General features: G+C 38.0%; 3 protein-coding genes across 4 annotated transcripts; 1 reads left to right on the top strand and 2 right to left on the bottom strand.

Moving 5' to 3' along the window:
- Positions 1–4,438: 4,438 nt before the first annotated feature.
- PFA-DSP5 (Phosphotyrosine protein phosphatases superfamily protein) lies at positions 4,439–7,725 on the top strand. Its single transcript, XM_089164216.1, has 5 exons — positions 4,439–4,921; positions 5,032–5,125; positions 6,415–6,472; positions 6,560–6,603; positions 7,091–7,725. Exons 1-5 carry the CDS (start codon positions 4,713–4,715, stop codon positions 7,346–7,348), a joined length of 663 nt encoding a protein of 220 aa, XP_089020342.1. The 5' UTR covers positions 4,439–4,712; the 3' UTR covers positions 7,349–7,725.
- A 1,214-nt stretch (positions 7,726–8,939) lies between these two features.
- Positions 8,940–12,515, bottom strand: LOC149010182 (Leucine-rich receptor-like protein kinase family protein). The gene is made up of 2 exons (XM_089163620.1): positions 10,714–12,515; positions 8,940–10,623 (listed from the first exon to the last, which is right to left on the bottom strand). The coding sequence occupies exons 1-2, from the start codon at positions 12,261–12,263 to the stop codon at positions 9,141–9,143; spliced, it is 3,033 nt and encodes a 1,010-aa protein (XP_089019746.1). The 5' UTR covers positions 12,264–12,515; the 3' UTR covers positions 8,940–9,140.
- Positions 12,516–16,186: 3,671 nt separating this feature from the next.
- LOC149010183 (syntaxin-43-like) lies at positions 16,187–27,753 on the bottom strand. Of its 2 annotated transcripts, XR_016174573.1 has the most exons (9): positions 27,441–27,753; positions 18,724–19,000; positions 18,077–18,166; positions 17,739–17,816; positions 17,512–17,589; positions 17,360–17,425; positions 17,197–17,277; positions 16,705–17,083; positions 16,187–16,619 (listed from the first exon to the last, which is right to left on the bottom strand). XR_016174573.1 is itself a non-coding variant. In XM_089162920.1 (8 exons), the coding sequence occupies exons 1-8, from the start codon at positions 27,638–27,640 to the stop codon at positions 16,976–16,978; spliced, it is 978 nt and encodes a 325-aa protein (XP_089019046.1). In that variant the 5' UTR covers positions 27,641–27,753; the 3' UTR covers positions 16,187–16,975. The 2 variants fall into 2 exon arrangements, 1 of the variants encoding a protein (XP_089019046.1); XM_089162920.1 differs by having other exon boundaries at positions 16,187–17,083.

The raw sequence follows: 27,753 nt of genomic DNA on the forward strand, positions 1-27,753 counted from the left end.
GAGTAGTTGTTTATGGTTGTGTCAAATATGAGTGATTTTGACATCCATTTCTTTGCTTTCCTCGTGCCCTTCGTCATGCCTTCTAGTACCATTAGGATTGTATCATTGCCATTAGTGTCTCATATGCTCATCTAGTGCAACATTTTTTGGCTCATTCATTCGTGCACGCATAAAGATGACCTCATTACTTTGGAATTCGGATCATCACCCCAGAGTGCTCCCCGACGGTTTTACCACCACAAAATCGGTTGGCCCCACAAAAAAAAAAAAAAAAAAACTCCCTATCACCCACCCCTAGGTCCCCCTGTATTTTGGGGTGGAAAAATCGTAGGAGAGCACAAAGTGCTCCTCGACGGGGTCGCAGATGTTGCACATCTTGTATCTACAAATACACGCCATGTTAGTAAAGGGTGCTAGTGGATATTCTGTCAAGCAACTTAGCCCAAGAGGAGCAACTTGCATGTCCCTAAGAATTACATCATCTTCTAGTTGGAGGTTGATTTATTTTAGAGGTGGTGATGTGAAAAATCCTTGGTAGTATGGTGCATGAATTATCTTAAAAATAGCACTTAATGTGTGACTCAACCTCATTGATCGGTGGTTTTTGTTCGATTGCAACATCAAGCTCTCCAGATTGGCTAAGGATCTTCATCTTTCAATTGTATTGCAATTTTATTTTTGTTGGATTTTTGTTTTAAAATAAAAATAATATAATATAATATAGGGATAATTACTATTGCCCCCCTATACTTTGATTTTATTACTAATGTATCCCCTGTATTTTGCAAAATTACTAATCCAACCTTTAACTTTGTCTATAATTACTAATGCCCCCCTACTGTTAAGTTCCGCTAGTTTACTGATGATGTAGCATCTCCATATTTTAATCCCAAAATACCCTTTTACTTATCTCTTTACTTATTTACCCTTTTGTCAAGTTACAGTAATACCCTTAATTAATTGTAGAGAAAAAAATAATCATAATTTGTTTTACTCTAAAAAAAAATCACCAAAATAAAGAAATAATAGTTGAATAAAATTAAAATAGAAACCGAAGAGGAGGGAAGATAGAATTCAACTCAAATTTGGAAACTGAATATCACCTACTTCGTTAATTCCTTCTCTGGCAAGATTTTGTGGTTTCGTCAATGGTGGGTTAGTAAAGCGGTTAAAAGTCTAAACTCCCATGGGGAGGTGTTACGTTTCGTTTCCAATATTAAAAAAGCACCAGTCCCCCCCAAAAAAAAAAAAAAAATTTGTGGTTTCCTTCCCTACGTATGCTAGAGGAGAAGGTGGGAAACCAAATCGAATTTGAATTTTTCCAATTTCTTTAATTCAAAATAAATAAGTTTAGTGAAGGTGGAAAACCAATATTTTTTTAATTCAAAATAAATGAAGTTAGGGTAAAATTGACATTTAATCTGGTTTTTATAAATGGGGTAGTATCGTCTTTTGATTTCTTAATTTTAATGAAGGACAAAGTGGACATTACATATTCAAACTTAACGGCTACTTAACACCGTTATAAGGAAGGGGGGCAACAGTAATTTTATAAAGAATAGGGTTTTATTAGTAATAAGATCAAAGTACAGGGGGGCAATAGTAATTATCCCTATAATATACTATTTAGATAACTTTCAAAAAAAAAAAACCCTACCCCCCTTTTTTTTTTTTAATACTCTTTTTTTAATCTTCCTCTTTTTTTTTCTCCTCTTTTTTTTTTTCCCTCAAAAAGTTTTTTTTTTTCTTTAAAAAAAAATTTATAAAATAAAAAAAAAAATATCCCTTCTTTTAGGGTGTATGCCGGTAAAGAGCTAAGTGTGGATCACGCGCATGCACCGAGTTGGACAGAGTCGGGCATGGTTGCAGTTGTGGTCCGTAGACCCTAGTCTAACAAGGCCATGGGGCACTATAATATTATATAAATAAAATTAAGTGTCTATGATGGGACTTGTGGTCGTGGGTTGTGGATCCAGAAAATCCGGTTTTGGGTTTTGCTGTAGGGAGGTGACTGATCATACAATTAAAACTCTCTGAATGTTACCTTACGTACAGATGTAGCTCTCTGAAAGTGTCCATGCGAGAGCCTATAAATAGAGGTGAAACTCTGAACAAAGTCCTCACTCTAATTTTGGTGAAAAAACATAAATTTGTATTCTAGAGTTAGAAAAATTTCGTTTTTTTGTTTTCTTCATTCTTGTGTTGTGTATAACTTTCGTATCTCCTTAGCAAGTACCTGTTGGAGTGCTAGTCTTCAAATCTAGGAGTTGTTGTATCTTGGAGGTAAGAACGTCAAGGTCAAACCCAGTCTGCATTAAAGGGGGTATTCAAATACCTTAAGGAAAAGTACTATACATACACTTCAACTCACCCTATTCGAGTTCGTGTTGGTTTTCCTTCGCTTCTTCTACTACATTCGAGTAAGTGATTCTGACATAAAGTATATTTTATATATTCGTTTCTCCTTGATTCTATTATTGGTCTGTCTATACTATGCCTCTGGTCTTCTAGTTCTAACAATTTTTTGTGTTTTATAGAATTTGTAATACAATTATCCCAACATTTCCCTAGATTGGAATCGTGAGAGTTGCCGCCCTTGATTCGAGCAATTTCCTTGTTTGGTTTGTCAGTTCAATGCCCACGATTGTCCTAAATCCCGAATGAATCTACCAGTAACTTGCAGGCTATCCGGATGGATAACAAACCCTACTACTACACCACCTATGGGTATCAATGTCATCTAAGGATGTCAATCCAACTCACTGTCTTAATTAATATGAGATGTATAAGTATGCTGACGATATGGTTAATGTTGGAGCATTCATATTTTTTTGCTATAAAGTTCAATCATTGACTCCTACTAGGGCTACCAACCTAATCTTGTTAGCTATATATCTACATGTGTGGAAATTGGGTAACACTCACATGGTGTATCTAAGTATCTAACTTCCATAAAAATAAGTATGATTGAGCTTATCAAGAACAAAAGAATATATTATTTTAAAGAGTGAACAAGCCAAATAATTGAGCTTTCATGTGAATGAATGAGAAAGTAGTGATTTGAACAAGAAGAATTGAAAACGATATTCACCAACCCTTCACTTATCGCCTACTATGCTACTTTGATAGAATGCCTCGACCGCTCAGCAGCAGAATGTAGATCTGCGGAAGTGCAGTCTATTATTTCGGATACTTTGTTTGTCACTCAAAGTTTTTCTACTTGCTTTTTCGAGTATGTCTCTAGGAAGCTGAATTCTATTGCTCACTCTCTGGCCAGGAAGACATGGCTGGCCATCTTCCTCTCCTTGGTTTATTGATCTATGTACTCAATTTGTCTCGGCTTCTACCTTTCAATGAAAGACTGGATTACAAAAAAGAAGAATCTTGTGAACCCACGCTTCATTTCACTACCAAACTGGACAATGCGTGAAGAACATGCAACCATGCAAGTACAGCTACCTAATTGCAAAACCCAATAATCCAAGTGTTGAGTCATATGGTATTTAACTTTACTTTTTTCAAGAAACGTGTTATATAAGTTTCAAAAATTAATTTAATCTTTTTTCCCTAATTACTTTCTTGATGAGCCATCTGCCCATTCCCCTCATAGGCCCCCTACCAGTGTTGTCTAATTCCCATCGCCAAACGCTAGATGCTTTGAAATTCAAATTACTTTTCCCACTTCTTTTTTTCTCATCCACCGAACGTGTTGGCATCGGAAACGAGAAAAAGTTTCGAGAAGATAGGGACTTGAATCGACAATAACTAAACCAAACCAAACCAAACTTGTATAAACCGAACCGAACCGCATTGCACGAATTGAGAAATTACGAGAACACCCTTTGTGATTGCACCCACGTTTCCCAACACAACAGCACATGCTGACGTGGCCATGCGTCATTTCAGTTTTCCTGCTTTCGGAGAACACTTGCTTGCCGGGTTCGACGGGACCACACCACCACACACATGCGCGCATGAATCCGAAAACGGATTCTCCATCCACGTGACGTCACCTTCGACGAGTTTGAAAGTGGGCCCCACATTCCCTGAACGATAATACTCCGTAACGATATCCAGTTATTTCCGTCGAAAACGGTGTCGAAACTCGAAATTTAGGTTCTCCGTAACAGCACTGCAGCTAATCTTAGTACCACGTGTCAGACTTCCATTGGATGTAAAGAGAAGTTTTCGTGGGAGAATAGAAAACTCCATCGCGGCAAGCGCTTTAAACATCAAGCGAGATTTTAGACCGTTGGATCTGAAATCTCAGTCGAGATTGAAATTTCAAGAGTGGAATTTTAACGGACAAGATTGAAATCTCGATCGAATGGTCCAAAATATACGGCTCGATAGTGTGCGCATCTACTTAAGCAAAGTCCTTGTTCGAGTCTCATGAATCATCCAAAAGTACCAGAATAGCGAAACGTCTTATCTGAAAGAAACCCTAATAGAGAGAGATTGGGATTCTCTGCTGTTAAGTTAGACTTTTCAACTTTATCCACGTTCCTTTTTCTTCATTCAAAATACAATATTAAAAAGAGGTTTGAATTGGGAAGTCCTTTTCTTTACCTTTCATGGAAGAATCAGAATCCGTACCCACAACGTCGTTCTTCATAAACCCTAGCCTTCTAGGTGTCTTGAAATAGCAAATTTTCATTCTTGTTTGAAATCCAAGAAGAAGAAAGAAAGAGGGAGAGAGCGAGAGATCAACAATGGTGGTATTGTCGTCGAAAGAACGTGAAGCAGAAGAAGAAGAAGCAAGACTGATTCTGATGACAAAGGTGGTGGAAATAAGAGAAGAGAAGGATCTCTTGGTTACTCCTTTGAATTTCTCTATGGTTGAAAGAGGGATTTACAGATCCGGTTTCCCTAATGAATCCAATTTTGGTTTCCTTGAAACCCTAAGTCTTCGATCTATCATGTAATTCAACTAGATTGATCCGCCATTGTTTTTGGTTTTGTTTATTTTGGTGTATTTTTATTTTGAAGTACTGATGTTGTGGTTTTTGTGTGAATGTAATATCTGGGCAGATACTTGTGTCCTGAACCGTATCCGGAAGACAACTCTGAATTTCTTCGAAGTCATAATATCAAGCTTTTCCAGTTTGGGATTGATGGAAACAAGGTAAATTTTCTGTCTTCTTTCTATTTTATTTTCTGTTTTGCCGGTTATCCTGTTGAGGAACATTATTTCGATGTTGCTCTTTCTTTGCAAGGATGAAATTGCTCGATTGATTGTTTGTTTGTTTGGTCTTAATCTGGCTTCTATACTGAAAGATTTTTCTGAAAGAAATTAAGTGTAACCGTTTCATATGAAGGAATAGAAGAAAGTACATGGAAGAAAGAACCGGAAAAAACTAATTCTTTGAGTACAATATATGGTATTTTTGTATCTGCAATACGAAATTAATGAGCATTATCAAATTGATTATGAATCGAACTCAAAAGATTATTACTAATTCATCTGGTTATTTTACCTTTTATTATTTCACAATAGGGATCCAATATTATTTGGCTTTTGTTGCTCTGTTTTTGTGTTGACTGGACGGGTGTTGTTTTTCTTATGTTGGAATTCTTCTGGTATATAGCTAGACAAATTAGCATACCGGGAGACTAGTATGCATGAATTATTTAAGTTTCTTTTGGTGATTTCACTGTCTACTGTTCTTCTTTGGGTAGATATAAATAGATTGTTCAAGTAGTCCCAGTTTCATCTTTAACAATATGTTTTAGGATTTGACAATGTACAGAGATATATTCAAGTTTTTCAGTCTCATCTTTAAGAGTTACCTCCAGGATTTAATGAAAACGTGTTCATTGTTAAGTAAGTTGCCATTTGAAAAGTGTCAAGCAGAAGGAATAACCTAACACAAGATGTTAATATTAATAGTGAGTCTGACTTGGAAAAAGAGAAGGGGACTCCTTTAGTCTTGCACTGGATTAATCTTCAAGGTAGGCCACTCCTCTTGGTGGTCTAATCTGGACTGCTTGAATGCCACTAGTAAATTTTCGTGTCTTCCAACATTCAAACGGATTTGAGTTGTATTACACAAAATTGAAATTTGATATATTCTGTAGCAGGTCATGGAAATTCCCTCATAGGTAGGGCTTCATGGAAATATGCCCATTTAAAGAATAGCTTTGATGATATGGTTGTAGCTAGATATAATTTGAGGTTATAATACTATATATAGGTTTCAAGTCTGCAATTTGATGAGATGGGCATTTACAAGATTCAGAGAGTTATGGATTCTTGAATGGAAACTTTGCGTAAATGGTCAGGGATCTTAGAAATAATAGAAAGATCATATTGGTTGGTTAGAAGATGTTTGGTAATACATCTCTACATTCCAAAAGTGCACTAACTTCTTCTGTAGCATTACGAGTGATTGATCTGACTATTAGCATCTGCAGGAGCCTTCTGTGACTAATCCCAAGGATGCCATCACTGAAGCTCTGAGGGTCCTACTTGGTACTGATAATAAACAATAATTTAAGTCACCACCTTTGCTTGAAGTTCTCTTTGTCTAATATTCTTGATATTTTTCTTGTTTTTCAGACGTTCGAAATCATCCAGTTTTGATACATTGCAAACGTGGAAAGGTATGGTAATGCTTGATAGTAACTACTGCCTTAACTTGCAATTTAGTTTTGGCTAGGTGGAACATGAGTTCTCTTAAGAGCTCATATGGCATGACAGTGTATATTTATCATGGAAGCAAAAATGGGAATTGGAAACACTCTAAACACCCTCAAATTTGGTGGCTATGGTTGTAGGAACTCCTTCTCCCCATCAGAATATGGTGGGATCCTCATGGCCTATATACCATACTGAGCTAGATACGAAAAGAACCAGGGGACATGGCCATCTTTTAGTTCTTGATGCCTGATTTTTAAGACTTCCTTACTACAACAGTGTTTTTCATGAACTGCAAAAATAGTTTCTCACTAAATTTAGTGCTTCCATTAGACTTCCTTCACGATTCACAGTGGAGTTACTAATAATTCTTAACTTTTACTGTGCAATTAGTTATCAAAAACTTGCTACAGAATCCTAATTAGAATTTCTTTTATTGTGCATTTGCTGCAGCATCGGACAGGAACCCTTGTGGGTTGCCTGAGGAAACTCCAGAGTTGGTGCTTGTCTTCTGTGATTGAAGAGTACCAGCGTTTTGCTGGTGCCAAAGCCAGGGTATCAGATATGAGGTTCATCGAGATGTATGATGTCTCACCTTTGAGACATTGTCTCTATGGCATCATCTACCGTTACCATGGATATGGGATCCACAATAGGCGTCTTGTTTACGTAGAGGACAATTTACAGAAACCACAGATAGCTTCCAGTTGATCTATTGAATTGGATAGCCTTTCTGCATTTGCAGAAGTTGCATATACATAGCAAGAAGTAGATACCCTTTTCCCCGGGATTTCTCATGATTTGCACTTGAGAGCTACGCCTTCATGTTCACCTTTTTTCTTCTACATGAAACGTAGGTTAACATTTTTTTTTTTTTTGTCAGCCTGCGTAATAGTTGAGTTTGTTCGTCTGTAAATGGGATTGGATATTGTGAATTACATTCTTCTTTGAGGTGCATATTCTCCTCACTAGTTATTACATTAAACGAAGAACCCTTTTTACTCTTTTTTTTTTCTTTCTCTTTTTATCTTTCTTTAAGTACCCTTGGGAGGGATTATGTAATACTAGTTGAAGCTTATTTTCCTAACAAACAGAGGCGAGGAAGGGAGGCATCTCTTCAGTACTTAATTTGTACATTTCATATGCTTGTTGCTTAGTCTTTGATTTGATTTCCTGTTGGTTTACATGTTCTGCAATGCATACCACCAAAATCTTATTGGAACATTTATAACTAGTAGATAACTCTAGGGCTCCAAGAGGGTTTGGTTGGGCTAGGCTTATCAAACCCTTCTATGTCCCCTTAACCATGTCCAGCCCAGAATGGGCTGAAGTGTGTCTGAAAATGATTGCCCCTGACCATTGGACCAAGAATGGAGATGCAGGCGAAGACAAGATCTGGCTGAGCTAAGCTGGAGGCCTTAACCTTGGCTTGGCCCTGTCTCAGGGTAAAAATTTTCTAACTATCTGACCCTTCGGCCAAGATTTCTCAATTCTCACCTTATTTGGACCCAAGGCAGGTTCCAGTTATCAGGGCCAAACTTGCACACCTAGATGGTACCCATGAACACAAAAATGATTAACAGGGATTTGATCTACTTAGGCTATGGTGGTTTGTGAAAGATAAATGAATAGGGAGGACAAATATATGGGAAGAAAGGAACTAAATGTAATCATCTACAGGGATATCTCAAGTTTAAAAGAACGTTGGTTCTTCAGCAAAATATCCAGAGTTGGCCCATCAAAATGTCTTAGGCTTAGATGCCTATGGAATCGTTAAATGCTCAAATGCTAAGTCAAAGTTGAAACGTAAGCGATGGTTTAGATAGCTTGCATGTCAAATTTAAGATTCAAATTTATCATTTTCCCGCACGTATTAGCAATTTAGCATACATTCCCGTTTATATCCATGCAGCGATTCACACTTAATGGTCCCAATGGACTAAGACATGACATGTAAAGAATCCAAAAATTTCCAGCCCAAAATGATGTGAATCCAAAAATTTCCAGCCCAAAATTATGTAATATATATATATATATATGAAACGACAACCACTACTTCACTTAATTTTTTTAAATCTCCAAGAAAACTCTCTTGTTCACTCGATTCAACACCCCTCCGGGCCTCCCCCAGCCAGAGGGTAGGTTTCCCTTCACCCCATGGACAAAATAGTCATTTTATTTTGAAAGATAATGGAAAAGTTAAGCATGGGTAACTTAGAATTTGGAAAAAGAAAAAAAAAATGATTTGTGGGCAGTTTGAAAATTTTCTGCTTAAATAAGCAATTAAGAATTTAGGCCCAAATTTATGTGAGTGCCATGAAAAACACTCTAAATTTTTTGTTGACAGGTCTGTTCCTCTTAAAAGGAAATTCCCAGACCATCCAAAAGAATTGGAACAGAACATGAAGAACGTTGCTTTCTTGCATCCAAGAGGACTACAGGGTACATATGACTATCATCAAAATAATGGGAAACATTACTAGTTAAACAGTACTTGTGATCATCATCCTTCGAACATTTCCATCCTCTGTGGAACTGGTGTCTTGATCACTCGTAGTATCTGCACCACTTCCGCCATGGATGGCCTACTAGAAGGTATTTGAGAGGTACATACCAAACCCAGCTTTAGGACTGGCAAGACTTCCTCTTCTGGGTACTCATTCATGCTTGGATCAACACAATCAAGTGCGTTTCCTTGTTCAAGTAGTACTCTTACATGATCACTAAGTATCACCACATCATCTTCTCCATATTCCACTGGCCTTCTTCCTGTCACAATCTCTAAGATCATCACTCCATAGCCATAGATGTCACATTTCTCATTAACCCTTAGACTCTGGCATGCTAATTCTGGTGCAACATAGCCCAATGCACTCTGAAACCTGCTACTTAGCACATGCTTGTCAAGCTTGGTGAGAAGTCTTGCCAACCCAAAATCTGAAACCTTGGGGTTGTAGTTCTCATCAAGCAAAATATTGCTTGGTTTTACATTGTAGTGGATGATTGGAGGGTGGAAAGATTGGTGTAAGTAAGCAAGTCCTTTCGCTGTTCCGAGTATAATCTTGAATCTGTTAGCCCATGAAAGAGGAGGGATGGATGATGCAGACCTTTCATGAAGGATGGAGTGTAAACTCCCATTGGGAGCATAATCAGACATCAGAAGCTGAAACTGAGGAGACCAGTAATACCCTTTCAGAGTAATAAGATTTGGATGCCTTGCATTTCCTAAGATTCGAATTTCTCTGTCAAAATCATATGGGCTTTGGAGTAGGTTAGATGCAGTGAGCTTTTTAATGGCTACATATCTACCTTCACCCAGTGAAGCCTTGTAGACTGTTCCAAAGACTCCATTTCCTATCTCATGGGCATTGTTAAGTAGGGATTCTGGATTGCTCACCCAATCTTCTGATGATTTTGAACCAAGTAGAGTGAATCTCGCAGTGGCAGAACTCCCAGATCTTTGAGAGCTTGAGCACATGCTCTCCAAGGCAGTATCAACAAATGACAGTTTTTTGCGTGTGGTAGCATTCAGTACACTTACCACTAGAACTCCAATTACGATTGAAATAGCAGCAGCAATTGCAATAATTGTAGGAAAACGGAGGTATCTGCTATCCCCCATTCTTGAAGAATTAGAGGTTTCAGAAACAGTGTTGTTCCTGTTCATTGGGATGTTATAGGCAAATGGATTAAAGACTAATGGCTTTGAGACATTCATCTTACAGGGTCCCTTCAGTAAGGGTGAACAGATGCCCAGATTCCCCTGTAAAGCACTTCTGTCTAAGTTCTGAAAAATTGGTGCCATAGGAAGCCTTCCTTCAAGCCTGTTATAGGAAATATTTACTGCAAGAAGATTGTCCAACCTAGCAAGCTCCAGCGGTATTTCGCCACTTAACTCATTGAATTCCAGTTTGAGAATTGCCAGCTTATTCAACTTTGAGATTTCCTTTGGGATGGAACCATTTAAGTGGTTATGTGACAAGCTCCTGCAAGCAATAGCCATTGGTCAGTATTTCTCTACCAAGAAGCACAACACAACAGATTACAAGTATTTTTCATGCCAGTTAAAGACTTACAGCAATGTAAGAGATGAACAATTCCCAATCTCTTTTGGTATTGGACCACTCAAGGAATTTCCATCTAGTTGCAGGATTGAAAAACTATTGGAGTCGCATACATCCTCTGGGATTAGCCCACGTAAAGCGTTGTTGCGAAGATCAAGCACTTCAAGATTTTGGAAAAGCTCAAGTTTAGGAGGCAAACTTGACTGTAGATTATTCCATGATAGATTCAAGTATCTCAACTCGAACAAGAGACCCATATTAGCAGGAAAACCTCCTATCAGCTTATTGTTTGACAGATCCAATATTTGGAGAGAACCAAAAAGTGCACTTGAACCAAGTGGGATTGATCCATCAAACCTGTTCTTAGAAAGGTCGATTACATTCAAACCCAGTTCAAATAGTCCAGGTGGTATGCTACCATTGAATCGATTACCCCTCAAACGAAGCACAGACAGCCTAGAACAGTTGGCTAGTGAAGCAGGGATCTTACCTGTGAGTTGATTATCTGTTACAATTAAATGCTTCAGTTGCTTCAAATCACCAGTTGATTCTGGAAGGTATCCAGAAAAGCTATTCCCTCCCATATCCAAGAACTCCAAACTTCTCATCTCACCAATCCCATAAGGAAAATTGCCGGTCATCATGTTATTTGATAATTTGAGAAAGCTCAGGAAATTAAGCCTCAGCAAGGAATTGGGTAGAGCTCCTGTGAACAAATTATGACTGAAATCCAATCGAGACAAGTGGGGACAAAATCCAATATCCGAGGGAAAGGAATCGGAGAAGCGATTCCCCTGTAAATGAAGCTCTTTCAAATTATGTAGAGCTGAGACCCCATCAGGGACAGAACCAGAGAAGGCATTGTAAGAGAGATCCAAGATTCTCAGCCTTGTCAATGACCATATCCCATTAACGAAACTTGGATTCCCTGAAAGATGATTGTGTGATAGATTTAGAAAACTCAAGAGGGAACATTTGGGCAGAGAATGTGGAATAGGCCCTTCCAAGCTATTACCAGCAAAGGAAACAGATCGGAGAGAAGAGAGATTATTAAACAGATTGTCAGGGATTGGCCCAGACAGAGAATTAGCCGAGAAGTCAAAAAATTTCAAAGAAACCATAGAACCCAGTTCAATGGGAATGATACCAGAAAGACTGTTGTGGCTAAGATTCAATCTATTGAGACTGTTAACTCGTGAAAGCTCAGGCCCTATATTACCAGACAAGTTGTTACGCGACAGAGACAAAACTTCCAAGCTCTGCAACTTCTCAAGTCCTCTTCCAATCTTCCCCGATAAGCCCAAGTTATCAAGTGACACCTGGGTAACTCGACCTGTGACAGGATTGCACTGTACGTGCTGCCAAGAACATGGGCTATTATCATCCTCGTTCCACGAGCTGAAAGCAGAAGATGGATCGTTAAAGCCTGATTTGAAGACGATTAGACCCAGTACATCATCGTTGAGTTGCAGAGACGAGTCATTGCTGCAGAAGCAACATCGGAGAGAAACAACGGATACCCACGAGAGTAATAACAGTTTGAGAAAACGGGTCACCTTCATTTTCCTCCCTTTACAATGTCACAGTTCATCTGCCGTGGATGAAGCAGGATGAGTAGCAGTCACCAAGACTTGTTTTCAAGACAGCTAATTAGAACTTCCTTTAACGTTAGGAAGGGGGAAAAAAGAGAAGAGAAGAGAAGAGAAGACACTAAAAACCCCAGATAAGCGTAAGATGGAAAAACTGGAAGAACCTTATTAGTCCAACATGGAACCTTGATGGAGGTGTGTGTCGTATTGGGCAGCAGCTTTGTTTGGATGGTTCCATTCCATAATTTTCAATTGATGATAAAAACAAGTAACTTTAAGGAGAGGGCACCATGACCAACCCAATAATTTTACAAGTGGCTAGATTTGGATCAGTGATCTGGACTTGGACTATTCACTGTTGCTAATTCCAAAAGATGAATTGATTGCAATTGGCCTGAGCGGTGGAGTGGGTTTTCTTTTGGAAAATGAAATTTTCACCAGCTAGTAATTTCTCAGAGATCTTTTATTAGGGCATGTATGATTTTAGGAGTATGGAGATTTCAAATATTTAGAGATTTTACATTATTGATTTCAAATTTATGGAGTCATAATTTATAAAATTAACTATTTAGTTAATTTGAATATGTGGAATGAAATCTGTGGATTTATCTTGAAAAACTGTTTGGTCGAAATAATTTTTGTGAATGCGTAAATGTTTAACACTTTTATAGTAGAGGTAAAATCAGAGATTTCACACCATACCAATAAATATCCAGATTCACGTTTTTAGTGTAAAAAGATGAATCTCTAGATTTCATAAATCCAAAAATTTTCACAACCAAATCGGTATAAATTTTGCATTCGAATCCAGAGATTTGAAATCTCTGAATTCATGCAACCAAACAGGCCCTTAGTACATTTGATTTAAATTCATCTTGTACATATCTACATTATAATTTCTTTGGTGACCAATGGGTTTAAATGTTTCATTCTTGTGTTAGTCAAAGGGGGTTGAGTCCCATCTTTTTTTGGTAGAAAAATTTCATTTATTTAGATATCAAAGTCTAGGACATAAAAATATCTATATCCAAGTCCAAGGAGTGGAGACCGGCCAACCGGTCATGCTACTAAGAGACCATGCCCTCCGAGCAAGAAAATCCACGACTATATTAGTGTCTGTAACAACATAATAGAATTTACACTTAGAAAAGAGAGAAGCTAAATGAGGAGTTGGGATCAGCTCTCCTGACAGCTTCCCGACCACAAATACAATGGGGCCCACGGTGAAAAACACTTTATGGAAAGAAAAAAATTTAAAAAGCTCAAAATTTTACCTGTGAGCCCCACTGTGTTTTGTAGTTGGGAAGCCATCCCGACGGGGAGGTGTTCCCGATTCCTAAATGAGTTATATCATGTAGGAGAGGGGTTGAATCCCATCACCCACGTGAAATCATGTGTCCCATGGGTTCACATGCACTTTATATTGGTGGGTTTTGAAGTATCATGAAAAATCAGGTCGGTGTCAATCGTTTTAAAAACTAATACAACATTTATATGTCGGCACCGATACCGTATGAACCAGTTACAGGGAACGAAGAACAACAAATTGTATCTGCTGACGCCATGAAGGCTTGAACCATGCTTGAAAAGGAAATAATGTTTTAATTGAGATAAGGGCTTGATTGTTCTATTCAAGGAAATAATGTTTTAATTGAGATAAGGGCTTGATTGTTCTATTCTATTGATCAAAATATTTAGTAAAAAATGTTGTATACCTCCTCCAATGTTATCCCGTGATCTTTCTCTTTATAATAAAATTTTCTGTTTCTGTTTCTGTTTCGTGGAACACTATTATAAAACCCACATGAATTATTTAACCCAGAAAGTTCTTGTGAAAGTATTTTGTACCCAGTTCCCAGAAGATCTCTTCAAAGTCAATTCTGAACCCAGTTTCTTTTCCTAATGTTGACGTTTACTTCATTCTTACTCGCTCTTCTGTGAGTCCAATTGGAGGAGATTTGAAAAGCTGAACATTCCTAAAACTGTCCTGGGTTTTGAAAGTTTGTTTTTGGTGCCAAATTCCCACCAACCTTCATTAAATTCTCAGAAGACCCTACAGTAAAGGAATCTTATTTTTTGAACATTTCTTCTGTAGAAAATTTTGGCGTTTGATTTTTTCACTGAGAACACAGGATGAAGAAGACAAGAAAAATTTTATAATCTAAAGTTGGGTCTCAAAGAAATCTAAAAGGATGATTTTTAGCCCCACTTGCTGCTTCCTGTCTTGCTCTTCTCTCCTCTCAATTCTTCTCATGTCTTTTATTTTGTCACTAGTGACTGTTAGCCATGTGAATTAAAGCCAAAAGCCCAATAATGTGTGAGAGAAAGAGAGAATAATCTCTTTCATTTCTGCTTGAGCAAACATGGCTTCGGTGTCACGGACACAACAGTGCAGAGCAAAGCTCACATGATCCAAACCACCTTCACGGACTGCCTTGGCCTCTGTTTCACGCTTCAGAATAAACAAAGCCACCTATCCAGAAATGGATTCCTGTGTCTCCACTTCACTTTCTTGCCCTCTTGTGTTGGAAGTGAAACTGGAACTGGACCACATTGATTTCAATTTACAAATTTGGGAAGGTTTAAGTTTCTAAAATGCTTTTGCTGGCCCTATAATAAGGGGATCTCATAGGATATGAATGGTAAAAAGCTCAATCCATGAAGAACTGCCAAAGTTTTACTTCACCATATTCATTGATATGGTTAGATTGTTAAAGGGTACTTCTGATATTGTCAGTAGGGATGAAGGAGTGATTTCTTATCCAAAAGTCCAATTGGGAGGTCATTCAGTTCACACACGGTGGAAGAGATCTTCTAACTACTAATGTGGAAGAGAATTCAGATTGGCAGTAGACTGTAACTGTCAAAACTAGTTTCAGGATCAAACCAGACATGATCAGTTCAACTTGACCTATTATGCAGTACAGTACTTCGAGTAAACAAGAACTCTCTTAAATAGAGGGCTAATTAAAAAATGGATTAGATCAATATTATTAGTATTTTTTTTTTGGTACTGGTGCTTTTTTAATACTGGAAATTTAATGCCGTCCGCAAGGGTCGAACCCATGACCTCTCCACTGAGAAGTATGGATCTTTACCACTCAACCAACCCTGCATTGGCAAAACTTGAGTCTGGCGCCTTAGACCACTCGGCCATCCTGACAAATCAATATTATTAGTATTACTAGGTGGGGGTGGGGGTGTACGCTCACCACCATCCAAGGGGTTCCACCCTGATAACTTTCAGAGGTGAGGGTGAGAAAGGTAACACGCCCGGGTTCATATCTTCCACAATTCCCTGTAATTCCTATCTAAGACTGTGACACGTGATCCTTTTTCTTTTTTTTTTTGTAGCCGACGAGTTTATATTAGGGGGTGGAATATTACTAATATAGGTGCCGTCGGATCGGTGCAAACCCAAAACCTTCCCATGGGAGTTTGGGCTTTTAGTCGCTCAACTAAACCACCATTGGCAATTAGGGATTTATTATATTAAGTTCCTAATTGGGTTCTAAGTCTAACCCTTAGATAATTAACTACTATGTGTCGCAATCCTAGGAAAGGTGAGAATTGTATTTACATCCTCCCCCCCCCCCCCCTTTCCATATATGGTATACTGTTTCGAAGGGAACTGCAGTATACTTCTGGGATGGTTCCTAAGAACTAGAGGGTTTATACTGTTGAGCCAGCAATCACTTGGGTCCCTTCTTAAGGCCAGTCCTTTCCTTCAGAAGCCAAGCCCAACCAGACCATGCATGGGAGCATCAACTGGCTGGCTCATCAGCCTTCCAGAAAACCACTCCCTCCCTTCCCAGTCATTATTTTTTTTTTTTTTGGTAAACCTTCCCACTCATTATCATGTATGGGTCTTTTTCTTTAGGGAGCACCCCCAACAGCTATTAACCACGAATTACAAAGAGACCCACAGAGTTAAGGTAATGGGGTTAATTTTTTAAAATATTTTGTTATTTTTTACTTATGGGTCCCACATAATTTGTGACTACACCGCAGTATGACCCAGTACCTATTAAGAGATGAAAACATTCCATAGTAGATGGGTGAACCAATAAAATCATTTAACACATCCACCGGTCTTGTTTCAACTTGAGCCCTAAAAACAGCCCTAACAGACAAAGAAGAATGATTAAACGTTTCAACAAAAATTAGAGAGGCGTACAGGCAGTGGATTGAGTTATTACCACTAAAAGTCTCTTTCACAATTGCGATTTCTTTCACTAAGGAGGCCAAAATGCCAAATTTCAAACTGTAGACTTGACATTCCTATCAGATGGCCGACATCGTACAGAAATCATTCGTTTTTTTCTTCTTCTGAATTTGGTACAAAAGAATAAAAAAATTGGTATAGACAAGAAGAACCTCAAACTCTTGGAATTGAAGGATCAAGGAAACCAACCTACAAAACCTCTGAGGTATTCAAAATTGATTCTCCAACCTCCACCATCATAACAGCCTTATCAATTCGGAAATGCCCTTCATACATGTGTACCTGGGGCAGCCATCAGCTTGCACTTTCTCCCAAGGACTCCGGATTCATATATCAACAGGTGCCCTGTCAGACCCATCCCCTATAATGGCATGCACCATATCTGAATCATAAGCATGTAAGTAGAAGGTGGAGACTGTTAACCAAAAGAAATTCAATTGGAGACTAGCAGATGCTGGGATCACAATAATATCTCCTTGATGATCAGGAGGACCAGCATGACGAAGCACATAAGCACAAGCACCATAACACATGTCGCCATTCCCCCTTTCCTCTGACTTCTCTCTGCCTGCAGGTGAAGAAGACCTACCATATCTGAATGTTCATTGTAGCATATAACTAGAGAAAGAAAAGAAGAAAAGAAAGCTCCATGCATTGAAACATAATGGAGAAAAAGAGCACCTTCTCAAGCTGTTTAAAACCCTGCTCTACTGTGGATGCAACATTCTGAATATTGTAGTCTATTCTATCAACGATGGTCCCCTGCTTAAAGAAAAAATTTCAGATGGCCAGCTGAGAGAACTAGATTAAGAACATTGTGAAAATAGAAGAGACAGCTAGTAACCTGGTCTATCACTAGGATCGAAAGATCTTTCATTATTTGAGCAAGCTCATTCACTGATTCCACGACCTGGAGAGCAATTTGAATAGGTTAAGAGAAGAGAAAATGTTGTCTTGGGTCAACCAACATGAATTGAGTTCAATTTTCTCATTTACCTGGGCAATCTCTCTCTCCCTTTCGGCTGTGAATGCCTCACTTTTCTTTATCTTGGCCATTTGGTGATCGCTAATACCCTTTTAAAAGATAAAGCATCCAAGTAAGATTGAATTCAGACTCTGAAATTTCATACCTGAATCAAAGTTCAGGCCACTATTTTAAGAAGCAAACAATTTACACTCAAAAGGGAATATCCTATGAATTATTCATTAGAAAGAAAACTTACAATATCATCGAAGTCATCATCTTCTAGTTTAGATTTTTTCCCATTTAAATTCATCTCCAAGTCAAACCCATCTTGTCCCTACACCAGAAAGTAATAATTATTAAATTCCAAAAGTACAATAAAGCATGAGCAATTTAAATTCTTAATATCTTGAAAAACGAAAAGTTTAGTTTATAAAAATGAAACGATGACAGAGAAAGTAAGGAGTTTATGGTGGCAAACCATATGCCAGAACAGCATCTCTTTATCCGCCTTAAAAGGCCATTTCTTTCACAAACATCCCCCAGGTAACATATTTGTCAATTAATTAACAAATATAAAAGAAGAGCCAACCACACCTCCTTTTGCTGCTGGAGGCGCTTCAAATATGTTGATTGCTTCTTTCGGAATTCCATTGAAAGGTTCTGAAGGTCTGTAGCAAGAGAACGCTGCAGGGAAAACATCAAAGTGTAATCACAGCTATAAAATTCACCAAGAAGACGATAAATTGTGAATGCATGCAAATGCTTCTAACGACCAACTTCATATGGGTCCAGACAAATACTTTTGGTTCAGCGACAGTAAAAGGACAAACCCCAACCCAAGGGTGGGAGGAAAAATTTATGGAACCAATGTGTTAGTTTAAAGATGATATCCACCTCCTTTCCTTTCCTAATGGGTTTTAACTCACTGAACCAATGACTCAGTAAAAGATATCATTTCTCATATGGGTCTTTTTTTTTTTTTTTTTTTTTTTTTGGGTGGGGGGGTGGGGTTTGCTTTGGGGGGAAGAGGGGGGTTGTGAGGGGATGCTCAGATGACCCTTTTCAAACCATGAACATCAAAACTTAAAGCACAAAGTGGATCTCCTCAGTCATCTCAATGGAAACAAGCATAAACTCTGCCATCACTAAATGAGTAGACCTCTGAAATTCATCAAAAGAGAAGGCATACAGTGTAGGCAAAAGTTTGCATCACAGAGACATAAATTCTAACTTTACCATACCTGAACATTTTTTCTAACATTTGAATCCTCAGAGGGCCCACTTGCAGAAAGTTTCTGTAGACTCTTTTCGGACTTCTTCAACAAATGAGTGACGTCTTGGGTAAGAGCCTCAATCATTTGTTGATCTTCTTTCCCATCTCCAAAAGATGGCATTAATGCTTTTGTATGAGCCTTGACCAATTCTGACATTTTTGCTCGTGCATGTTGCATATTTGTAGCTATTTCTTCAGAAACATCCACCCAAGCTGGAGGTATACCTACTGTCAGAACACCCCCACTGTAGTGGGCAAACAGTTTATGATTTTTAGGGCTCTCGCAGTTTAAAAATTAGCAATGGCATTTATAAGAAGTATAGAAAATAGAGACAAAAAATTCCAAGAAGACCAATAATATTAAAAATAACCAAGCTGTAACAATTTAAATAATAACAATGACGTCCATGATGTAAGGTCAATTCAAGTCAGCTTTTTCAATTATAACAGGTTGCCAAATATGGTAATTTTTATATTATTAGACATCAAATCTATAAATTTGAATCCCAAAATTAAGAATTAACTGAGTGCCTCAAAAATCATGTCTTGTTCAATTTTTTATGATTCCACAGGAAAAAAGTATGTAATAAACAAAGTTTCCTACATAAAACAGAATAAGCAATAATACAAGATGGCTTACAAGGTCCAATCTATATTATCTTTATTCAAACAGGGTTTACCCCATACATGAGAATGATGAGATGTTCTCTGTTCAGAAACTGAGCCACTGTACTAGCTAGAAGTCCAATTCCATAACCAAACTCACTATTTGCCTCCCAAACTGAGACATTTTAAGTAACACCTGTAAGGCTGTAACTACTTTGCAGACTTAGACAAGCCTAATAGCCTCGGGTGTTTCAATAGAACCCAACTTCATGTTAGAATAGCATAATAAAAACTACTTTCTTATTCCAGCAAATAATTTGAAGGCTCAGTGAAGGAAAATGACTTGACTGACAGTCAAATGAGACCAAAGTTAAACAAGGAGCGAACCATCTGATTAAGAAGTTATAAGCAGCAAGTCATCCTCATGAGTTCACTCCAATGCTTGGGATGGGGTTATGAATTATAAGAGTGACGCAGTTACATGACCAATAGAGACCCATTTTAATGGGAACAAGCCTAGGGTTGGGTTCTATATATGTTGGACCTTTGATCCTGTGGGTTTTCTATGTAATAGGTTACTTTTATGGGCCTAAAAAATGAGTAATAAATTGTATATGAAATTATATATCTTTACTTCCATATTAAGTTATTACATTATGCCTTAAACTGAACCATTATGGCTGGTTAAAACCAGCGGTTAAGACTTAAAGAGATGATTTGAATAATGAATAGAATTTTTTATTAGAATTTTGGTGCTGTTGAGCAACACCTGTGGGATTGATATACGAGGCCTGATTTCTTCTCTTCTTTTTATCTTCCTGAAGCCCCAAATACTAGCTCTCCACCTTGTGTTCTCGATTTCCCAACACCTAAATCACCCACAGACAATTCCCACCATCAGAATCAGCCCATATTTGATCAAATCTTTCCCACATCCATTGGGAACTCAATTTTAATTGCAGCCTCATCTGACCAATAGAAACCCTAGACTCCCTCAACCTTCACTTTCCATAACCTCGACCCTAAATTTTGTTGTTTCCTTTCAAATTCAAAAATATCCCACCATCCATGAAACCCCAAAACTTCCCTGACAGACTCTCCTACACTCACTTGACATAACCCTACCATGAAACCCTATGTCATGCCAAGCCTAACCTTAGTTTTGACCTAATAACCCTAAATTGACCAATTGAGTTGCTTGTTCATTGAAGATAAAGGTTATTGCTCCTAGTTGATATCCCATCAGTCTAGGACTACTTCAGAGAGGGAACTAGGAGTCAAACCCAAATGATTGCAAGCTACAACATCCATGTTTGATGAAGCAGAAATTCTACCATACTAAACAATTGTAGTTGAGATGCATTGATTGAGATTTGAGACAAAAAAAAAAAAAGTACAAGACCATAAAGGATACAATTGAATGAACTGCAAATGAATGCATTCAGAGAAATGGATAGCACCAATGGATGACTATCAGAGGGAAGGAAATTCAGATGGTTGGACAATGTACATCATAGACCACATGTTGCACAAATGGAAGTTGCTGAAATATGCAACTTCCAATGCCAGCATGCTGCATCCTGAGAACTGGCTCCCCATATTGAAGCTGGAATAAGAGTAGTGACACAGTACATCTGATAGTGGACAAATATGATGATATGTGAGTGGAGCAAACTATTTAAAGATATTTTCTCGAATAACTTTTACAAGGTAACTGCAGGGAGAGGGCAGGGAGGGGAACTGACATGAGGTATCAGCTAGGCACATGCCTTGGACACTCAGCGACAACCAAGTCATATCCCACCTCAGTAGTACTTCCTGTAACTGCTGGAAACCTGTTTTCCACACACATTGAACAAAATATCTCCTATGAACATACAGAGTAGCACCAACTGCAGCCCTTATTTATCTTGCTTAAGGTTTTTCCTTCCCTTTCAAATACTTAGACAAAAGGTAAATCTTGGATGGGTACCAGATTCTGTCCAACTTCTCAACACCAATTTTCTGTTCTCTTCTACCAAGTTGACTAGATCAACCAAGATAGTGTGAATGACAGAAATGCATGCCAGATTTAAGGGTAGGTTTAAATTTCGGCCAGGTTTTAGTATAGGTATGGTCTGAGCTTTAATTTAGTTTTTATTGCTATAATGGGCTGAAATACTACAACAACAACAATAAGCCTTGTCCCAACTAAATGGGGTCAGCTACATGGATTATTGCCCTCCAGTCAGTTCTGTTCGAGGCCATGCTAGATACAAGGCCTAAGCTATACATATCCTTTCTCACCACTTCTCCTAAGGTTATCTTAGGTCTAACCCTAGCTCTTCTAGTTCCTTCAATATGGATTATATCACTTCTCCGTACAGGGGCATTTATAGGTCTCCGTTGAACATGGTCGTGCCACCTCAAATGACTTTCTCGAAGCTTATCACATATGGGAGCAACTCCCAGACCAACTCTAATATGATCATTTCTTATCTTATCCATCCTAGTTTTGCCACTCATCCATCTTAGCATCCTCATTTCTGCTACACTGAGTTTATCTATATGATTCTTTTCAATAGCCCAACGATTTACACCGTACATCATAGTTGGTCGAACAACGGTCCTATAAAATTTTCCTTTAAGTTTCAATGAAATACGCCAATCATATAAAACCCCGGACGCACCTCTCCACTTCATCCACCCTATTTTAATTCTTTGGGAAACCTCATCCTCTAAATCACCTCTTTTACTTATGATTAAACCTAGGTACCTAAAACAATCACTCTGAGGAATCTCTTTATCGTCAAGTATCACCACCTCATCATCTGTCCGATCATGACTAAAGTTACAAACTAGATATTCTGTCTTCGATCTACTAAGTTTAAAGCCTTTTGATTCCAAGCTACTCTCCATGATTCTAATTTGGTATTAATCCCCACTTGGGTCTCATCAATCAACACGATATCATCCGCAAAAAGCATACACCAAGGGACCTCATCTTGAATGTCTTTGATTAATTCATCCATTACCAGTGCAAATTGATATGGGCTTAAAATTGACCCTTGATGTAGCCCAATTGTTATCGAGAATTCATTACTTTGTCCCCCACTGTTCTAACACTAGTCACCGAACCATCATACATATCCTTAACTATATCTACATATTTACTTGCAACACTTCTTTTCTCTAGTACTTGCCAAATTAACGCTCTAGGGATTCTATCATAAGCTTTTTCTAGGTCAATAAATACCATATGAAGGTCTTTCTTACATTCTCTATACATTTCCATAAGTCTCCTAATTAGGTAAATAGCCTCCGTTGTAGATCTTCCCGGCATAAACCCAAATTAATTCTCCGTAATTGTAGTTAAGTGTCTCAAACGGGTTTCAATTATTCTCTCCCATAATTTCATTGTATGGCTCATCAATTTAATGCCCCTATAGTTATTACAACTTGGAATATCTCCTTTATTTTTGTAAATTGGAACCACGACGCTTCTCCTCCATTCATCTGGCATTTTCTCTATGCTCATAATCTTATTAAACAACTTAGTCAAGCAAACTAGTCCATGGGTTCCTAAGCTCTTCCATACTTCAATTGGGATTTCATCAGGACCTTTGTATTGCCGAGTCTCGTCCTCCTCAAAGCTTCTTTTATTTCAGACATCGAAATTCTACGTATATAAGTTCGAACATTGGTGCCTTGGTGAAAGGTGTAATCGTCCGAAACATAAGTGCTTGAAGACTGCTCATTTAGTAAACTAGAGAAATAGGTTTTCCCATCTTTTCTTAATGTCCTCCTCACAAACTAAAACTTTACCATCTCCATTTTTAATACATCTAACATGGTCAAGATCTCTACCCTTCCTATCCCTCATCTTAGCTATCTTATAAATAGATTTTTCCCCTTCCTTCGTGCCCAACTTATTGTATAACTCTTCATATAAGACCTGTAATTGGGTTCGTACACAGATGCACAAAGAATTCTTATTCTATTACTAGTTTTGATATTATAGGGTTCAATACTATCGTAGGCTTTTAGTTTTTACGTTCGTTTAGGAAGTGAGTCCTAATTAGTTGTCTACTTAAGAAAGTCTTAGTAATAAACAAAGCCAACCTTAGGATACTTCAGTTTCTATAGATAAAGAAGAAAACCAACACCAACCCCCATGGTTGGAATTGAATGAATGCATTTGGCTTCTTGTTGGTTATGGCTGAAATTTTTGTCTCCTCTTCTCTGTTAAACATTTTATCTATCCTTCACCATGTGGTTTACTTATTTCTTCTTCTCTCCCTTTATTAATTTGTTCCATTTTAGATTCTAATCTTAAAAAGGACTGTCTTCTTCATTTCAATCGCAACTTTTTCTCCTCCTTTAATGAGACCACATGACACATTAATTACCCTCTACCTTGCTTCTGTCTAAGGCTGTTTAAGACGTAAACTCCGTAACTTCTCTCCAAAATTATACCACACCTATTGCCATAAATTGAATCAATTTAAATTTCATTTTTATGTCCTAAAGTTTTACTTGAAATGTGGTAGTCAATCAGTGAAAATCTGGCACTTAAATTTAAGCTCAGATCTGGCCCAGATCTAGCTGTCAAATGATTGAACCCTTACTTGCAGGCTGATCAGATCTGACTGGCATTGCATCTGACGCACTTGACAATTGACATTCAACAGAATGAGAAACTATAGTAACGAGATGTACCAACCACATCCCCCCCCCCCCCCCCCCTCAACCACCCTGAGGAAGAAGCTGACGGATTGAGAAGATGATGATTGGTGATATCACACAAGAAAGGATAAAAATGTAGTTACTTCCCTTCCCATCCACAGATTATGTCTTAAATATCTGGTTCTGCCATTATTACCTGTCCCTCATTCAGAAGTTCTATTTCAATTTTCAAACAAATGGACAAACCAAGAACAAAATCATAAATTCAAAAACGGTCCTCAAGCTTATTCCCTGCTAAGTTTTCCAATTTAGCATTCACCATTTAAATCACAAGTACCCGTAGAAAGAACCCAAATTCTCATCCGATGATGTTTTCTGAAAATTATGGAAAAATGTTTGACAAGCCTTTTCGTCTAATAAAAAAGAATCAGAGGGGGGGGGGGGAAAGAGAGAGAGAAATGCACTTCAAAGGGCCTTCTTACTAGCAATTGCTGCTCAAATTCAATTCAATTTCCTTCCTCCGAGGGTAACTAATTATAGGAATACACAAGCTAATACCTTATCAGTTACCTTACCATCAGTTACATTATCCAAAATGTAACTCAAATAGCTCCCTTCAAATCCTAACTTATTTAAAATTAAAGTCAGTTCTCATTAAGAATCAATCTCGAAAACATATCAGAGGACATCCCAAAGTTAAACAAATAAAGTAGTTCTGCAACCATACACCCAGCTCAGTCAAGCCCCAATCCAAGAAGCTTCAGATGTTATATTACTAACTATAATACATTTGAAAATTGCTCAGGAAGCCCCAGAAAGGAAGTTACAAGAGACAACTCCAGAACCTTCACGGAAGCAAATATCAAGCTGGATAGGACTCTTCTCTTCAGGGACAGATGGAGCGGTTGACGTGTTTGTATTTGCTTATAGCCCCAACTTAACAAAGCTTCTAGCAAATTCCAAGTCCTAGAAGTTGTAAAGCACTATTACAGTTTTCTATTTTATTGCAAAATCATGGTGGATGAAGTGCAGAGGTGCAACCAAACCGTTGTCTAAATATCACATTCTTTAAAAATTAACTCAGAAGGAAAATTTTATAGGACAGTTAAACAATCAGGAAGGGAACGCTGAGAATAAAGAATAGTGTGTAAGAACTTAGCATAGCTGAAATGAGTATGTTGAGTCATATGAGTGGTAAAAAAGAAAAGAGAAAATAAGGAATAAACATTAGAGCAGATTAGGGGTAGCTCTGAGTCTAACACATGATAAACTGCAAGAAAGTCATTTAAGGAGGTATGGACATATTACATGGAGGTCTTTTAACTCTCCAGTACGTAAGGATGATTTGATTCAAATTTGAAGGAGCTGAAAGAGCTAGTTTTATCCAAAAATGACTCTGGGAGAAGTAGTGAAGAAAGGCATGCATAGTTGTTAGTAGTAACAAGTATGGCTTTGAATAAAATAGATTGGAGAAAAATGGTCCTAGAAGTCAACCCCATTTAGTTGGGGTAAGGTAGAGTTGAGTTGACTTGGTTTGAGTATTGTGAAATTCCATCCATATCCACAGATTGTGTCACTCTTCTCTTAGTTCATTGGTTGCTTTCAGGCACAATAAGCAAGCAGAAAATAAAATAGCCCATGTCATGGCCATGATCTCATGAAAGATGGGAGATGATATGTCTGGGAACCAAGTCTTCGGCCTTGGTTGATCAAAGTTTTGCTCGATGAAACCAATTCTGACCTTAAGTTTGGCCACCGAACACTTGTACTAAATTTATGAATACATTGCCCTAGGAAGATTAGAAATGAATCCTATATATTAAAAACCTGGCCACTAAGACACTTTTCGAGCCCATGTATATGTGGTTTCCAGTATCAAGTGCCTCCACATCACAGGAAAACCCAGCCTCATAATTAATTTCTTATGAAAAAGGTAGTCCTTGTCATCACATTGTGCAATAAAAGCCAAAAACTCCAAGATCACATATCTCAAAAGATTCATCTTAAATTCCAATAACAGCTCATCCGGAGGTAATCTAACTGTCATAACTAACAAGAATGCTTTTCAAAGCATAAGTAAACAGATGATGCATTATGAACATTAGGAAATGCTGATCCCATCTTGCACTAAATATACACCAGGAGATTCGGTACCCTTCTCAAGGGATCTGAAAATACAAGGCCTCATTTAACATTCTTAACTGTCTCCCTAAGAAAAGAAATTTGGTTCCAACTGTCGCTGCAGCTACCAAACCAAATTCCAAGCAAATTCAAAATTTTGATGGTCTATGTGTTGATGCCTCCTCTCCTGACAACATTCCACATTATAGCCAATACTTAACAACCACAGGCCTTCTCAGTTGGTAATCACTAAATGCAAATAAGGGGGAAGATGGGAGCCCACCGCCAAAGATTTTATTGTTCAACTGGAAATTTAATTTCCTGATCTTTACCAAAGTCAGCCAATATCTAGATATTTAGAAGGATCACAATCAATAAGCTGTGATCAGTTATCTCTACTCGGAGCTTCTTTCCTTTATTAATTTTCTTTTTCTTTTTAACTATATCAAACCAATTAGTCCGCAGAAAATTCCAACCCATACTTGTTTTTTAATTAAATCCAAACAGGTAAGGATGATTCTGGAAATGTTAAATTGACTAAATTTTGCAGAAGCAAGCAATTCATGTATAAGAAAGCACATCTCTGCCCCCCCCCCCCCCCACCATGCACCTCATCCAAGTAAGAAGCAAGAAATCTTCACAAATGAAAGCAAAGCCACTTGAATGAGCTCAAAGATGACAATGCAGAAGCAGTAGAGACTCATTCAAAGCTTCTGTCATCAGTTCTGCCAATTCACTTGGGATTCTACCTGCCTTTCACATAAACGATTCCCTACATGTAAAGAAAGTGACTAATCATGTGACATTTTCAATCACATGACCGTCCATTCAACTTGAGGAATTAAATGTGGAAGGAAAAAATTAGTCTTTTCTGCAGAGAGAACCGTTATCCCAAGTCCAAAGATCTGGCCAGTTTATATTGAAACGTTATACGCCAAACAAAATATCGTCTCCGGATTCGTTTTTCTCTTTCTTTCCATAAATTGCTTCTTAATAAATTGGAGGTCCCAGAATCAGCATCATCACACCATGATTACATTCATACATATTTTCTCATTTTGACGCTCAATGCTGAGAAATTCCAACTGAAAGTTAAAAATTAATTTAGCCACAGTTCATATTCCAGTTGTAATAACATAGCTCAAAAACAAAAGAAAGACCCCTTACAGCTGAAACTGTACGAAATGTGTAAAATGCATTCCGATCTCACAATTCGGCAAATAAATCGATGATATCAAACGAAAATTCTAACACTAGGGCTACTGCAACTCAGAAAGAAACACAAATTTGTACCTGGAACTGCCTGGATCTTCGGTACTGAGTGGCGCATAAGACCGATTATGATGCAGAAGTGAAGTGTTCACCAATTCGATAACGGGACCAGACGAGGCTTGAGAAGAAGAAGAATGCGTCTGAGCAGAGATCGGCGATCGGACGCTCCTCAGAGAATCTCTGTACTTTCTGTACAGAGGAGTTCGATTCCTCGTCGCCATCGCGAAGCCCAAATCGAATTGGAGAACCACGAAGAGGATTCAAAAGCTCAACAATACTCGGTTGCAGAAATGATCAGAGAGAAGATGAGTTGGAAGTTGGAAGTTGGAACCAA

This window comes from Hakea prostrata, chromosome 7 (assembly GCF_041222555.1).
Source record: "Hakea prostrata isolate BN-2017 chromosome 7, UWA_Hpros_2, whole genome shotgun sequence".
NCBI lineage: Eukaryota > Viridiplantae > Streptophyta > Magnoliopsida > Proteales > Proteaceae > Hakea > Hakea prostrata.

Coding starts and splice junctions, on each gene's coding strand:
- PFA-DSP5 (XM_089164216.1), top strand. CDS start 4,713: ATGGTGGTATTGTCGTCGAAAGAACGTGAAGCAGAAGAAGAAGAAGCA. Junction 6,473..6,559: donor AGCTCTGAGGGTCCTACTTG/GTACTGATAATA, acceptor CTTGTTTTTCAG/ACGTTCGAAATCATCCAGTT. Junction 6,604..7,090: donor TACATTGCAAACGTGGAAAG/GTATGGTAATGC, acceptor CATTTGCTGCAG/CATCGGACAGGAACCCTTGT.
- LOC149010182 (XM_089163620.1), bottom strand. CDS start 12,263: ATGAAGGTGACCCGTTTTCTCAAACTGTTATTACTCTCGTGGGTATCC. Junction 10,624..10,713: donor TGTTCATCTCTTACATTGCT/GTAAGTCTTTAA, acceptor TATTGCTTGCAG/GAGCTTGTCACATAACCACT.
- LOC149010183 (XM_089162920.1), bottom strand. CDS start 27,640: ATGGCGACGAGGAATCGAACTCCTCTGTACAGAAAGTACAGAGATTCT. Junction 17,426..17,511: donor GGGAGAGAGAGATTGCCCAG/GTAAATGAGAAA, acceptor ATTGCTCTCCAG/GTCGTGGAATCAGTGAATGA. Junction 17,084..17,196: donor GTTTTAAACAGCTTGAGAAG/GTGCTCTTTTTC, acceptor CTTCACCTGCAG/GCAGAGAGAAGTCAGAGGAA.